Below are 16951 nucleotides of genomic sequence, written 5' to 3' on the forward strand. Positions count from 1 at the left end.
ACTTACGCATTTCTCTTTCCGTTTGCATATACTGCTTAAACTGTTCAGTATACTGACCTACACAATCATCAACACAAGCATAAACTTAATTTTCATATTTCATCAGCTAACTCAAGTCACTCATTATAAACTGAATACTGATAAGCTGAGAAGTTAAAATTGAAAAGATTTTTCAAGCGAGTTAAAATTTATCGTCACTTCTTAATTAACTAATTTGTAAACCTCCACAGTATAGAATTCTGAGATTTGAATCTTAGACCTTGCTATTTACATTATTACATATTAAAGTCTGTACTGCTTAAATGTTTTTATTATCTTAAAACTGAGAGTAGAAATGATCATGCTAACAAAGTAAGGGTCGGAAAAATTATAGATCAAAATTTTATCAACAGTGAACAAAAAAAAAAAAACGAGTATTTACTCAATAAATTCACCCATAATTAGGAGCATTGGATAATCAACCTGAAAACATGTGTATTTATCTTAAAATTTCCAAGTACAATTATTACCCTATTGCTAGAGTTACTAAACATCACAAAATATTCGCAATCTTTGTTTTATTTACCACAAAGAGCAACTCTTGCTCTGTGTAAAAACTACAGTCACCTGCTAATTGCTATAGTAAAAACTACAGAGAGAGAGAGAGAGAGAGAAGAGTTTTGTAAATTGTAATTGTAGGTCATGATAGAGTCGCCTCCATGATTATTGCGATGAGAAGCAAGATCCAACAAATAATCAATCCCAGCTCCAACCTTCTCTCTCCTTCCACTTTACTCATTAATTAACTTCGATATTCCCTTCTTCTACACGTCTCTGCTCGGAATAACTCAATGCAATTCCCGTGAGAATATTGGGGACGAACATTTAGTTCAACAGAATTTAATAACTCAGGGCGGTCACTTGGATTATTGAATGAATGGTTGGCAAATCAGAAGAGTGAACAGCAGCAAGCTCATGTCAAGGAATTATTTCCCGTATTTAGCAAGGATATCTTCAGGTATCTTTCTTTCAACTTTACTAGACTTCATCGAACATTAGTTTATGCTGCTTAATTCTTCTTGCTTCCGACCGAATTGTATTGGGGCTATTGCCTCATCGGGTTGTCGATATTTTCTTCTTCTAGATCCGTTTATGTTTGTTAATTTTGCAATTTTTCATAATTTTTATGTTAGAACCGGGTTTGAAGTTCACTGTTTCATCTGCATACGGGGAATTTATTTGTTCTAACTTTGAAATTTTGATCCGGCCAAGTTTTGAGTGGATTTTGTTCAGCTGTTGAGAGGCTGCGCTTTGTAATGATCTTGTTTATTTTTCAACACGATTGACCTTTTTTTGATGGATTTTCCAACTTTTTGTAATGAAGAAGATTTCTGGGGGATAACATAAACTAATTAATTGATTGTTGTGTTTGCAAATCTGTGTAGGAATATTACTATGCTAGTTTGCCGATCGACCTGTTGCGTGTTTTAAAATGCAGCATTTTCTTGAAGATAAAACGACATCAAAATGAGGATAAGGAACAAATACAGGAAACCAACTACTTTACGTTGCATTGCAGGGAGCAGATGCTCAATGTCGACTGCGGTGTGGAGCCTAGTGGGGTTCCTTATTATGCTTCACTTGTACACCCTAATTTCACATACAAACATGCAAAGTAAAGTGGCGCTCAAAAATATAAGCCACAACCCACTAATAAGTGAACTTGAAGAGGTTGAGGAGGAAAATATACAAATGCCTCCACCAAGAAAGCGATCTCCACGTGCTGCTAAAAGGAAACCTAAGCGGCCTACTACCTTGATTGATGAATTTCTAGACGAATCTTCCCAAATAAGGCACATATTTTTTCCTTCTATGAAGACAGCTGTAGATCCCATGAGGGTTGTTGGAAATGACAGTTTCTACTATCATCCTGGGCGAATATGGTTAGACACTGAAGGAAATCCTATTCAAGCACATGGCGGTGGTATTTTGTATGATGAAAGAAGCAGGACTTACTATTGGTATGGGGAGTATAAAGATGGTCCAACTTACCGCGCTCACAAAAAAGGAGCAGCACGGGTAAATTCTAATTCTTAGTACATTTATGTGTGTCTGCATCCTAAATATCATTGATTAGGAATCATCACTAAAATACTATTGCACATTAACGTTGAAGGAATCACATTGGGCTTTTTATGTTATTGTTTTCCTTACACGCGATATGGTATATATCTAGTTTTGTTTGAGCATATTTCCACATGAATGGATCAATGATATAGCGATACATGATGTTTACATTCTTCCCTCTATTCATTGACTATATCTATGCTCTATTCCTACACTTTCAATACTAATTGTGCGGCTGACTCTGTGTAGAATGTTAAAATTTGACTCAAACTTAGTTCTAGGAAGTGTTGATGTCTCTTGATGAGATTTTTTGTGAGCATCCTGTTATAACCACTGTAATAAAGAGCTGAACAAACAATCCTTCTGGAGGTTGTAATGAGAATGCATTCTCATCCATCATTTTTAAGATCCCTCCAGTTTTGGAATGGATCATTGTTCATTGTTTATGTATTGGCCCAAATTGAGGTAAAAACAAAATGAATGCGCAGGCTGACATTTCCATCACATACTGATAAGTAATAATTTACCCTTGCACATTTTAGTTCAGCCCTCATTGGTGTAGCATTTATCCTTCTTTCTACCAAATGCATCCTTATGCTTTTTTTTTTTTTTTTTTTAAAGCCTTATTATGCCTTCTTGTTATTTGTTCATTGTTGGAGACTCTGTCAAATTGTGCCTTTAATTCAATATGTGAGTTTCTTGTTATTGGACTACTAAATAAGGCATGTATCTAGTGAGTTTACATCTTTTGTATCATCTTTAACAGTGGAATGTCTACTTATGCATTAGACATTTTGTCATTTGATTCCTTTTCCAATAGAGTGACCCTTTTATAAAGAATTACAATTATCTTTGGTGTTCTGACTGTGAATGTGCCTGCATGCCACATTGAATATTGCAATATTTGAAGTGCCTGTTCTGGCACATCCATTACTTGAACATAGGAGGACGCAAAGTGGCTTGTGACTCGTGAGCCTAGTTAAGTGTGGAGTGCTTTTATGCATAGAGTTCAAGTTAGGCTAGCTGATGTGCATACACTGATTTTGGCATAATGAATTATGAAGTTGGCGAGCATATGACAAATAAGTACAGAATGTACTATATCTAGTTGTATGAGGTTTTAGGTCTTACAAGACACATTTTGCATCTTCCTATTCAAAATTTGCAATTCTTTCCTTTCTACTTCATATTTTCAACAATACTGTTTTTTTTTAATGCTAAGAGTATTTACTTGAAGACGTTAAATAACTGTGATTAACTACATACATTAGTTTCAGGTGCTGATTCCTAATATGTTGAATCTAGAATTTGAAATTTTGGTGATTAGATGTTGAGGCTATCTAAAACAGTTCGGAATGATTCTAGTTGGACCAGCTTTTGTAAAACTGGGTGCTCGTGGAAATTGCAAGTTCCTTCTCTTAAATTTTGTGGAAATATATTGGACCCACTAAAATGCTCAAATTCATTCCTACTACTTAACGAATGACGGTTTCTTAAAGCCCATGCTTATTCTGAATAAGTTGTGAAACCACAAATTTGGTGGGTTAGCAAGCTAACACGAAAATTAGGTTCACCACTTGAGTGATTCTGCGATTACGCATTTCCTTGAGCTTGCTTCTTGCCCAGTTGCACGTCTGGTATGAAATATTGATTTTTGAAGCAAGATATGATGTATAAGATTGTGCTATAGAAAGATTGTGTTGTTCACTTTAAGTATTCAGCTTCCCACTCAAACAAGGCTTGGGTTTTATCTATCATGCTCTTCCAAGTGGAGACTTGGGATGTCAACTTGATTTGACGACTAATCTGCTAATAATCATTATGTGACTTGTGGTCATGGCAATAGAAATACCTTAGGTGGAGTTTGACAATGGTGGGTGCAAGATTTAAAATACAGTGTCCAGGCTTGTGTGAGTGAAAAGTAAGAGGAGATATCTGTATATATACTCCAAACTGGAGAATAAGAAGTGCAAGAAAATAAGTAAATGTGTATTAGGTCAAGTAGCCTCTTTGCCAAATTAGACACAGAACTTTTTCACGATTCTAATGTGTAGGTGCAGAAATATTCTTTATATAGTTCATGGTCAAGTAACTTCTAGAGGATTCATGGAAAAAGTTCTCAGTTATGAAATTTTAGCATATGAGAACATTTATGCAGATATGAAAAGCCAGTCTAGCAATTGTTGTAACTTTAGTGGCATATATATGTGATATTAGAAAAGGTGAGGCAGCTGCATAGCTTTTAGTTTTACTTGGTCTGTGTGTTGATATATAGCATAATACACTTCAAATATTTTTCCAGACTTCTTAAGGCATCAAAGCTTGTCTGGGCCCAAATGTCTGATTTAGGTTGAATCAAACAAACAACTGATTTCGTCTTAGATATTTTTACATGAATGCTAGACTACCTTGACAGTTGGCATTTTGCAGTAGACATGTATTAACCATCATCTGTGTATAAAAGTGTCTTGCTTAATAATTGCGAAGTTCATTAGGAATTTATTTTCATGGATTTGTCTTCTGTAATGTTTGCACATATGGTTGCTGATTTTGATAAAGGCAACAATGGTTCTCATCTTTTGGTGTCTCTAGTAATTAAACTCGTTTTCTTTCATTCAGGTTGATGTCATTGGTGTTGGTTGTTATTCTTCAAAGGATCTTTGGACGTGGAAAAACGAGGGTATCGTGCTTGCTGCAGAAGAAAATGACGAGACTCATGACCTCCATAAGTCCAACGTGCTCGAGAGGCCAAAAGTAATTTATAATGATAAGACAGCGAAATACGTAATGTGGATGCACATTGATGATGCTAACTACACAAAAGCCTCTGTCGGTGTAGCCGTTAGTGATTCCCCCAGCGGCCCATTTGATTACCTCTTTAGCAAACGTCCCCATGGATTCGAGAGTAGAGACATGAGCATCTTCAAAGACGACGACGGTGTTGCTTATCTCATATATTCGTCCGAGGACAATAGCGAACTTCACATCGGGCCACTCAACGAGGGGTATCTTGATGTGACACATGTGATGAGAAGAATCCTCATAGGGCAGCATCGAGAGGCGCCAGCTCTATTTAAGCACGAGGGGACGTACTACATGATCACCTCCGGATGTACTGGCTGGGCTCCGAACGAGGCTCTTACACACGCAGCTGAATCAATCATGGGTCCATGGGAGAACATGGGGAATCCCTGCATAGGTGGAAACAAGATATTCCGTGCCACAACGTTCTTTGCTCAGAGCACGTTCGTGGTGCCATTGCCAGGGCTTCCCGGTTCCTTTATCTTCATGGCGGACCGGTGGAACCCTGCTGATCTACGAGACTCGAGGTACGTATGGTTGCCATTAACAGTAGGAGGAGCTGCTGATCAGCCACTTGATTACAGTTTTGGGTTTCCTTTGTGGTCGAGAGTGTCTATTTACTGGCATAAGAGATGGAGGCTTCCTGCACGCTGGAGTGCCTAGAAGTTTTCTCAATACTTTGTAACATAATAATCCTTTTTCTTCTCATATCATTCTTTACAATGCATTATTAGAAACACTTTAGGCTTATAGGATTAGATGTAAATTTTGATGTATTGTTAATATGGTTCGGGAGTTAAATCATTGGACGCCAACAAATATGACGCGTAGCGAACTAGCCAAATCAGCGTCAGGTCGATTTCGAATTGGAGAAAGAAAAAAAAAGGTCAAATTTTATGATAAAAAAAAATGAAAATTTTAAAAATCACAAACATAACGTATTGTAGAGCAAAATTTATAGTATTACGTGCATTTAACCTAATAAAACAATAAATAAGACTTATCCCTTTTTTATACATTGAAACAATGTCACCTTAGATAGATTAAAAATATAATGACATCATTTGAACGATATCCTTTTTCAACGTAAGGTTACCCACTTCACTATATTAGACCATTAGAAAGGGAAAAAGCAATCCTTTTATCAATGACTTCACAATCATGAATTCGTCATGAGTTATTGATAATTGCACTATCACAAAATATCCGAATATCAATTCCAATCTTGAGAAGCAATAGCTGCGGTTCGTATCCAAATACTCCCTCCATCACACGAAGCATGACGCAGTTTCCTTTTTAGTCTGTCCCACGAAACATGACACGTTTTTAAAAATAACAAAAAATTTATCCTTTATTCACATTTTCACTTTTTCACCTACCACACTTAACACACAAAATACCAATTTCCTAATTCCTGTGCCAAAAAGAAGTGTGTCATGCTTCATGGGACGAAGGGAGTACCATTTTATGGATCCAAACTGTCGCCGTTTCTTTTATCCTCATTTTATATACTCTCTCGGTCTCGGGAGGATTTAATTATTAAAATAAAATCAGAATTTTTAATGTTTTTAAAAAGAAAATTATATGTTACATAATTTAAAAATGAGGATTATAAATTTTATTTTTTATATTTACATTTTTATTTTGGGTTCAAAATTAATTGTTTAAGCTTTTGATGACACCTAAAGCACGTTGCTAACGTGGCGTGCCGTGCCATATCACATTTTTGGTATTTTTTTTCTTCCTTTTTTATATTATCATTTTTTAATACATTTCAATCTAAAATCAAAATAAAATTATATTTTTCCTTTTTTTAAAATTACGCCTTTAAAAAATATATTTTTTTACACTTAATATTTATAAAAAAAATCTAATTATTTAACACATCAATTATGTTAAATTGTCTTAACATTAATGCAAAGAAATCTGATATTCGTATTTCAATATAGTGCCAATCCTCTTCTTACTTATTTTTTATCTTAATTAAATTAATTAATTAGTCCTAATTAGAAAATTCTAACTGAAAATGAATTAATAAATTTTAATTTCACATTGAAATGTGCTAAAAAATCGATAATACAAAAAAAAAATACCAAAAAGGTGACATGGCATGACACGCCACATCAGCAACGGGCTTTAGGTGTCACCAAAAGTCTAAATATTTTATTTTTGGCCCGAAATATGAGTGTAATTAAATGTAAAAAATGAAAGTTATAGACTTATTGTCCTCATTTTCAAATTCTGTAACATATAGTCCTCTTTTTGAAAACACTAAAAGTTATGGTCCTGTTTTAACAATTAGCTCTCTCGGAAGAGTATGCTTAATTTGTTCTATACGAATTTTAATAAATATTAGGTAAAAGTATTGTGAATTGAGAAAGTGATTCACTCACTACAAGAAATTGGGTTTTTACCCACACATAATTACCCACACACAATAATGTGTGGAGTGTGGTAGTTTAGCCACACATAATTTCAAAATGTGTAGGTAATTCACACAAAAAAAATTCATTAGTTATTGACATTTAAAATGTGTGGCAAAAACATTTTCGTGACATTTATGAGTGAAATAAATAAATAACGGTGAACCATATTGGTAAAGCTGTAAATGAAAGTAGGAATTACAAATAAGAAATTAATAGTAGAGTTATGTCCAAAAATTAGTTGTACACACTTTTATGGAATTGACGAAAAAGGAAAATGAGCATACTCTTCAGTGTTGGGATAATCTGTGCATTTAATTGTAATTGTTAATATTTAGGATTAAAAAATAATAATTGTTATATTTAAAGATTAATTGTCTGTAAATATGAAGTATACCTAAATTTTAAGTTTTAATCATTACTATTCTCTCCGTCCCACGAATCTTGACACGTTTTCCTTTTTGGGCCGTCCCACGAAATCTTGACACGTTTTCATTTTGGGCAATAATTATTACTTTCTTTTTCCTACTTTATCACTTTTATTACTCTATCTCTCTCCTACTTTATCACTTTTATTACATTCTCTCTTCTACTTTATCACTTTTATATTTTATTAACTACACACTTAAAACTCTAATCTACAACTCCTTAATTTCAGTGCCGAATCCAAACGTGTCAAGATTCGTGGGACGAATGGAGTATTTTTTTTTGGTCAATTAATACATAAACTTTAAACCTTTTAGAATTCCATCCAAATTAAAATTTCGGACACATTTAACCAAAATGGACACCAAAATTTTATTGTGTGACATTTTTATATGAGCTAACTATGACAAAAAAAATAGGGAGATAATGTTTCGATGTCCATATAATAAAATTCTAGCATACCGATTATTAAAACTATATGGATGCAGTAAATGTAATTTGTCTTTGATCAATTATTATTATTATATTTATGATAATATTACATACCGATTATTAAAACTATATGGATGCAGTAAAAATCACAGAATACTTTTTATTTTTTTCATTTTTGGACTTTGTAAAATTATTAAATTGATGAATAGTCACCATCCATAGCCGAAAACATAAATTGACCTTAAGAAAAAGACAATACTATTGAAGAATGCCTCCTACAAAAATTGCAGTATATATTTCATACGGGCCCCAAAATGAGAAAACAAAATGATCTAATTCAAAAATTCGTGTTATGCACTTACTGTCAACTTGCAGCACACACACACACACATATATATATATACAGTGTGGAACAAGCCAATAGTCTTCGTCGTGAATGGTCGAATAAGACGCCTATTTTTTTATAATCAATTTAAAGAAAAAGTGTCAAGGACCATACGTTTATGTAAAAACTAGATTACAATTTGAAAATTTCATACAAAGACAAGTACTATATATGTATTATATACAAATAATTAAAAAAGAGAATGCAAAAAAGGCGTAAAAAAGATAGTGGGTATGCTAAAGTGGAAGGAGCAAGTCTCATCAAAAGATTAACATATGTGACTCTTAAAAGAAGTTCCCACTATAATATATGTGGGCCTAAAGCATTACCCTTTTTCCTCTTCTTGTTTTATGATGCAACGTCACCATGATAAAGATTTTTGGTCACATAACTCTCATGGGACATACATTTTATTTTATTTTTTTAGTATTAGTGGAGAAATTTTAAAACTTTGATTTTTTTTTAATGAACATTTCATTCAAACGTTCAATTGGGTTGATCATAATGCATTATATAGGTTAAGTTAGGTGCAACTGTTTCAAGAAAAAACTATATATATACTAATATTCTTGAAAGAGGGAGAGAGAGAGAACCATATCTACTAAGTGTGTTTGGCACCAAAGCTATTACACCACTAATGGCTAAACACCTTTTAAGAGATTCCCAAACACAGCCCAACTCCACGGCCGTCCTAAGATTCTATGGTCCCAAACGAGATAACGACCCTCTTCAATTCTAATTTATTTTAAAATCCTTTTTAATACTCCTATAATATGATGATATCAACTCTACCCCACACCTAATACCAACTCCAATATAAAAAAAATTAAAATTATATATATCTTGTACAAGTTAATTAGACTAGATGTCAAATCATAAGTAGAAACAAACCAAGGATATATATGCAATCAAGTAACCATAATGCCAAATGATGTTTTTTATTTTCATCAATATGGGATGAGAATTTGGTTTGTCCTAACATTTTCACACTTTAGCTCAAAGAGCTATTACAATCCTACTTCATGAAATGGACAGTCGATCATATATACATGATGTGGCCAAGACATTAATATATATCAATGTGGAAAATTCATTCACTTCTAATTAGCAAAAAATTCGAATCTAATAATAACAAATCTTTCTATTTAGATAGAAAAATGATCATAAATTGGTAATTAACAACCTCAATAAGATCAATTAGTCACTTCAATCCTATCAAAATATCCAAAGGGGAGAAAAATAAAAGAAAACATATATAGCAAGTGATGATAATACCTTGTTTTTTTTTTTCCTTGTAAATTTCCTCCGCTTCACCAACTCCACTTCGCACGTGCGAGGATTGTGCTCGGTGGAAGTCCCAATCATGAAGGCTTCCATGCACTCGCCCACACCACCGGCTGATCCTTCCACGAAAGGAATATTCCGGCGGAATCCGACGACGGCGCCATCGACCACCCCTCCTTGTACCTCCTCAGCAGCGAGCGCACGTCGTCGCAGACCTCCTCATTCAGTGGGAATGGGGCGAATCCGCCGCCATGCATGCGGCGGGACCACCGCGCCGCCGTCTCCCGCCTCTCGACGGACTGCTGCGGCGGGCACGCCACGAGGTCTACGATGGCCCTCCCCGCCGCCCTCTCCAGCATCAGCCGCTCATTGCTCGTGCGCGGGAAGCTCTCGTCCAACGCCTCGAAATAAACCCTAAACCACCTCAAGCACTCTCGAAAGCCATTCAGGAATTCAATCCTGTCAACTCCTACGTCGAGATCGGCCTCTTCCTCCACCACCGTCAAAACCCTAGGCTGCAGCCGGCGGAACACCGAGATCAAATAATCCCTCCGGTCGCCGATGGCCGCGACGGAATGCAGAGTGCCGACGCAATTGACCGCGAGCGCCTCGTCGTCTCTGATGTCCAAATCGGAGAGATTGAGGTCGGCGAGATCGCCGTGGTGGTGCACGACGGCGAAGGCGAAGGGCACCCCCATGAGGCGCGCGAACTTCTCCATCCGGGCGGCGATCTCCTTCATGACCCTGTGGACGGCGGGGCCGCCGCCGGCGAGGACGGTGGTGATCCGGAGGTGCGGCGTGTCGTGGGCGCGGGTGGCGATGGCCTCGAGCAGCGTGGGCCACTGCGTGCAGAAGGTGTTGCTGACGTCGACGATGTGGAGGCGGGTCTCCCCCTCGAAGGCCTCCATGATGGCTCCATTGCAAGCCACGTGGCCGAACATCATCCACGGGCTCACCTCCTGAAACTTGAGCACCGTCCTCCTGGTGGAGTCGAAGGAGCAGTTCCGATCGGAGGCGGAGGAGAGGGTGGCGTAGGTGCGATCGCCGGAGTCGGTGATCCGGCTGAAGAGCGCTTGCAGGAAGTAGGAAGCGAGCTTCTGATCGATGTCGCCGTAGGGAGAGCTGAGCTCGTTGAGCATCCACATCAGCTGCTGCACGCGCGCGCTGTTTCTCTCGGTCATGGCCCTCGCCGCTTCCACAAGGATGTCGTCAGACCACTTGGTGTTGTGGCCGGAGAGGGCGGCGGCGAATTCCAGAGTGACGTCGTGCTTGGAGGAAGAAGAAGAAGACAAATCCTCATCATCCATGAAAACGTTGAAGCATTCTTCGTCGTAATTAGGGTTTTGGTGCTTGGAGGATTTGGAGCTGCTGCTCGACTGATCAGCTTGGAGCAGGCTCACTAGTCTGTACAAGGTATCCATCTAATCCACATCAAATAACAATTCAACCTCCTGCTTTATGATGATTCTCTTTCTCTTTCTCTTCCAATAATACTATATCATTTTCTTGTTTTTTAACTATGGCTGTGCAATCTCATTAATTTTTCAACTTGGACGCTGGCTAGATAATTAACCTTCTTTTTTTAATTAACATTAATTAATGAGAGAGAGAGAGAGAGAGAGAATCTGGATGAGGAAAAGTGACGGGGAAGCGATGGATGATCTTTCTTGATTAAGAAATGTTTTTGAAGGGGTCTTTTTGGAACAAGAAGGGATTGGCTGAAATTAATATGTTTTGTTAAAACGTAGGATATATGTTGGCATGAGACTAGATAGAAAAATTTGTCTGACAAAAAGACCAAGAAAGTGAGGAGAAAAAAGAGGCATGTTTCCATATGTGTATGTGTTTTGGTTGTTTGTGGTAGTAGTGGGTGTGGCTTTGTAATTAAGCAGAGTATGTATGTGAATTGTGAATATTGTATTGTGATTTGTGAGTGGATGAAAAGCTGCGGGAGGGGCGTGCACTTTTATCATCATTATCAAATGCACCACCAACTAATTAAATATTTTTAATTTTCACTCTCCCAACAATATACATACCTACACTTCATAACCTTATACACTTTGCATCAATGCATATATAGTACATCAAGGAATAAGGTTCGTATACCATTAGGGGCGTTTGATTTGTTACATGGGCCGGGATAAATAAGATTAATAAAATTAGGGGAATAATTTTTTAATTGCATAATTAAGTAGTGTTTGATAAGCCATATTACCTAAGATAAATAAATAATCAGGGGTTTATATGAATATTTGATAGCCCTGATAAATAATAAAAAAGGGCCCGAGATAACCTCATGGTCCGTATTATTTTTACTATTATATTAAGTTATTTATTTTATTTTTTATATAAAATTAAAATTGTCATTTAATAATTTAATTTCCAATTGTATCATTTCTACCAATAACAAAATTAATTATCCTAGAATTATATCTTACTTACCAAACATCTCTCACTAAAAGTGGCCCGTATTTTATTTTGTGCAATCCCATTATTAGTGGCTCATTTTCATAAATGGAAAGGTTTAACCTTTTAAAAAGTGTGGGTCATACCATTTTTAATAAATTTATACATTTTTCTTAATTTTCGTGCTGCAAAGTTTTAAGTCACTTATAATGGGACAGATGAAGTACTCCCTCCATCCCAACGAAGATGCTACATATTCCTTTTTGGGCTGTCCCAACGAAGATGCTACATTTCTAAATATGGAAAAAATAAGGGATTTTAATTGCATAATTACAATTAATTAATCACTCTCTTATTACATTATCTCTCCTACTTTATCACTTTATTACCTTCTCTCTCCTACTTTATCACTTTATTACATTTTCTCTCATACTTTGTCACTTTTATACTATAAACTTAAAATACTAATCTACAACTCCTTAAATCTCGTGCCGAAAAAAAATGTATCATCTTGGTTGGTATCAATTGCATATAATTCATACTTATCTAGATTTTATTCATCACCATTTATCAAAACTTAACTACCAAACACATTCTTAGAATGTGGGTTTAGTTATCCATCACATGCGCAATCATGCAAATCAAACAATTGATTAAGTTGGATTATTTTATTAATTATGCCTTATAATTCAAACCAAACGCCTCTTTAGAGAATTAAGATACATATTTTCATACTTATAGAGCTTGTTTGCTACGTGATATGAGATAATGTGTAATATCTTTGACTGAAATATCTATTAATTTATTAGATATCAATGTCATATTTGATAAGATATATAAAACGACATTACACTATCACATTTTTCATGTGTGATACAGAATTAAAAAAAAATGAATAATAAATAACAGACCATTAATTTATAAAAAAGACTTTAATTTTTAAAACAAATACTCCCTCTGTCCCCCAAACATCTTTCTAAGGGAGGATGGCATGGATTTTAATAAAAGTTAGTTGCGTAATTGATAAGTTGAGAACGGGTTCCATAAAAAATGAAATTGTAAGAATAATAGTTAGTGAAATTGGAAAATGGGTGCAACAAAAAGTGAAATTGTAAGAGTAATAATTAGTGAAATTAATTAATTAATTCTAAAAATAGGTTAGGAAGATATTTTGGGAACGGACCAAAATAAAAAGAGAGGAAGATATTTAAGAAACGAAGAAAATAATATATTAAAATATTATAAAGGGTTAAGTATCAATTTCACCCCTAACGTGGAGGCCCTTGGAACGTTTAGCACCCTATGGGCAGGGGTGTGTCAACTAAGCCCCTGAAGTACCTATTTTTCTTCAATTAAGCCCTCCGACTTAACAGGGAGTTAACACCGTTAACTATTGTTATTATTTTTATTTTTTTATTTTATTGGTGGTGGGACCCACACCTTCTTCACCACCAAATTCGCCGGAAACGCGCCAGAAATTTATTTCAACCTCAAGAGTATGGAGCTCGTCGATCGTTTGAGCCTTCATCGGCTCGTGCGGGTACGGGAACCTCTACAGCCAGGGGTACGACACGAACACCGCCGCGCTTAGGGGTGTAAGTGAGTCGAGCTAGCTCGCGAGCTACTCGGGATCGGCTCGAAGATTACTCGAAATCGACTCGATGTTAGTCGAGTCGAGCTCGAGCTCGAGCTCGAGCTACTCGAGTTGGTACCGAGCCCGAGTTCGAGTTTCGTGATACTCGACTCGTTAGGCTCGCGAGCCTAATCGAGCTCAAGTAATTAGTATATAATATATTATATATTAGCCCAAAATTAAATATATTTAAAACCTACAAAATGGCCCAAACGAGCTCGAGTTCACCGAGTTTGAACGAGCTCGAGCTCAACGAGCTTAAATGAGCTCGAGCTCGAGCTCAAACTCGAGCAAGACTCCACAATCGAGCTTAACCGAGTCGAGCTCGAGCTCACAAATATGACATCGAGTCGAGCTCGAGCTCAAAAAAATCAAGCTCGGCCGAGTCGAGCTCGAGCTCGAGCTTCATCAAAATAGTCGAGCTCGAGTCTGAGCATGGCAATACTCGACTCGACTCGGCTCATTTACACCCCTAGCCGCGCTGACCACGGCCCTGTTCAACAACGGCCTCAACTGTGGCTCTTGCCACGAGATCCGGTGCGCCAGCGAGAAGCAGTGGTGCCTCCCCAGTTCAATCACGGTGACCGCCACCAACTTCTGCCCGCCGAACAACGCCCTTCCCAACAATACCAGCGGCTGGTGCAACCCTCTCCTCCACCACTTCGACCTCTCTCAGCCCGTCTTCCAGCACATCGCTCAGTACAAAGCCGGAATCGTCCCCGTTTATTGCCGAAGGTTCTTCCCCAAACCCTAGATTTCAGTTTCCCCCAATTTCAATTTCAATTTCCCCCAAAACAAAACCTAATTTTCTGCAAAATTGGAATTATGGAAATGCAGGGTGGCCTGCAACAGGAAGGGCGGGATAAGGTTCACCATTACCGTGCCTTCGCCTCCAGTTTCGACCTCCGGCAACAACAGCGAAAGTCGTCGCCGCTTTCCCTCTCTCTTCCCGACTCTCTCTCTCGCCTCTCCTCACAGATCAAAATAGGGGGGTTAAGGCCGAAAATCGCCGGTAACCTCGCTGAAAATCGCGTGGCTGGGGAAGGAGAGAAGAGGGCCACAGAAAAAAATAAAAATAAATAATAATAATAACACTGACGGAGTTAACTCTCCGTTAGAGTGAGGGGCGAAATTGAAGAAAATTATTGATTTCAGGGGCTTAGTTGACACACCTCTGCCCATAGAATGCTAAACGTTCCAAGAGCCTCCATATTAGGGGTGAAATTGATACTTAACTGATTAACTCTATTATAAATATCTATCACGCTCTTATAATGCGTAATAAACAAGTCCATAATGTAATATATTTATAATGATATCACATAGGAAGTGCCCGTACACTAATTGAATAAACTAATGTGCAGAATTAATAATTATATTAGCACGTCTGTATATGATTCCACCCTATGACCAAAAGGGAGGTACATAAAGTAATTATATTCGAGTCAGTAAAGAAAGTGAGGGTAATCAACGTTATTTAAAAGGGAACAAAAAATAAAGATGAAGCTACTTTTTTCTTTTTTTCCTTTTAGATTTAATCTCTTTTTAACTGATTCTCTTCTTTTGAACCTCGAGACTGTTTTTTTTTTTTTTTTTTTTTTATCAATTAAAAATCTATTAAAAAACTGTGGCGGTACCAGGAGTACCAAAAACATTATACAAGTGGTGCGTACTCGTTAGAGCACCACAAGGTAAAAGGAACATTGGACTCGACCACATGGAAGATTTTGTTCCAGCTCCAAAGCCTCCCTTTGACCTCATTAACAAGATTGAACCTCGAGACTGTTATTCACAAAATAAATAAATTATTATTTTTTATTTACTTTGATGAATTTAAATTTTAGAATATTCGAATATCATTGATTATTTCTATCATTTAAATTAATTTTACTTAATTTATATTTTATTTAAAAAGTGAAACTAAAAAATTTTAAAACAAAAAATATTCAATCAAATATTTTATCAATTATATATGCAAATAGCTGGAGTGAGTGAGCTATATTGACTCATTGAGCTAGGGATTGGAAGCCCCTCCTAACCAATTTTTTCTTTCTCATATCTTTATAAAATCGTTACATTGCCGATATTTTATAATTTTGGTACAGAAAGACCCAATTATGGAATCGTAGAACATGCATGACAAAGAATTTTCAAAATCTATAATCAAAATTAAATATATACATATATATATATATATATAGGGTGCGGTTCTAGTGAGAATCATAATTTTCGTGAGAACATGAGAACTATTAAAATTACTGCATCTACTATACAAATTAATGCATCCGCTATTAAATTTATTGCATTCGAATAAAATAAATTTTTTGCTCCCTTTTGAATTCGAGGTTCTGCATTCATCCAGCAAAATAGCAAAATGATAAATTCACCGTAGATCTTGATGATCTAATAACTTAAAATGATTCCCAGTTCTTATTTTATTTAATGGTTCTTATTTAAATCTCTCTCCCTCTCTCTCTCTATATATATATATATACAACTTTCACTGCTCATTTTTTTTTTTGCCCACGCCTCTGAATAGTTTAGTTGGATTTATTATATTACTAGTACTTATATCAAGGCATTGACACGTGTTAATTGTGTAACTTAGAAAAAATTATCCCACTGACATGGTGCTTTACACCTTTTTCTACCCATAGATTTTGTTTAGATAATAGCAGCCTTGTTCATAAAAGGCTTATATATCCATTTTAAAAGGTAGAGATCCTTTTATATCCATTTTAAAAGATAAAACAGATGAAATATCCAACTTTATAAAAAAATAGGAAAAATTGCATGTATAAATATACAAGCATTGCTCAAAATTCATATTAGACGTGAAGTTAGGATTTTATAAATAAATACATTAACTTTATAAGTTGTTCAATTTTGACGCCGATTTCATTTTCGATGATCGGAAAAAATGACGTGAAATTAGGATTTCATTTCATTTCGTTTTGTTGGTTCGAATCTTGCCATCTTTCTTGTGGATCATCCTGTGGTTACCGGATGATGGGAATAACAAAGCAGAAATTTTGAAATGAGCACGAAATG

The 16951-nt window shown here is 36.2% G+C and overlaps 3 protein-coding genes across 3 annotated transcripts; 2 read left to right on the forward strand and 1 right to left on the reverse strand.

The window, feature by feature from the left end:
• The first annotated feature begins 592 nt into the window (after positions 1-592).
• On the forward strand, positions 593-5727 carry LOC131001847 (uncharacterized). The gene is made up of 3 exons (XM_057928468.1): positions 593-997; positions 1559-2058; positions 4726-5727. The coding sequence occupies exons 1-3, from the start codon at positions 913-915 to the stop codon at positions 5569-5571; spliced, it is 1431 nt and encodes a 476-aa protein (XP_057784451.1). The 5' UTR covers positions 593-912; the 3' UTR covers positions 5572-5727.
• A 3970-nt stretch (positions 5728-9697) lies between these two features.
• LOC131001848 (protein SHORT-ROOT-like) lies at positions 9698-11886 on the reverse strand. The gene has a single exon (XM_057928469.1). The coding sequence runs from the start codon at positions 11277-11279 to the stop codon at positions 9936-9938; it is 1344 nt and encodes a 447-aa protein (XP_057784452.1). The 5' UTR covers positions 11280-11886; the 3' UTR covers positions 9698-9935.
• A 1468-nt stretch (positions 11887-13354) lies between these two features.
• On the forward strand, positions 13355-14888 carry LOC130998191 (expansin-A15-like). The gene is made up of 4 exons (XM_057923622.1): positions 13355-13358; positions 13789-13866; positions 14377-14635; positions 14738-14888. Exons 1-4 carry the CDS (start codon positions 13355-13357, stop codon positions 14886-14888), a joined length of 492 nt encoding a protein of 163 aa, XP_057779605.1.
• The last annotated feature ends 2063 nt before the right edge of the window (positions 14889-16951 follow it).

The sequence above is a fragment of the Salvia miltiorrhiza genome, chromosome 8 (genome assembly GCF_028751815.1).
Source record: "Salvia miltiorrhiza cultivar Shanhuang (shh) chromosome 8, IMPLAD_Smil_shh, whole genome shotgun sequence".
In the NCBI taxonomy this organism is placed as follows: Eukaryota; Viridiplantae; Streptophyta; class Magnoliopsida; order Lamiales; family Lamiaceae; genus Salvia; species Salvia miltiorrhiza.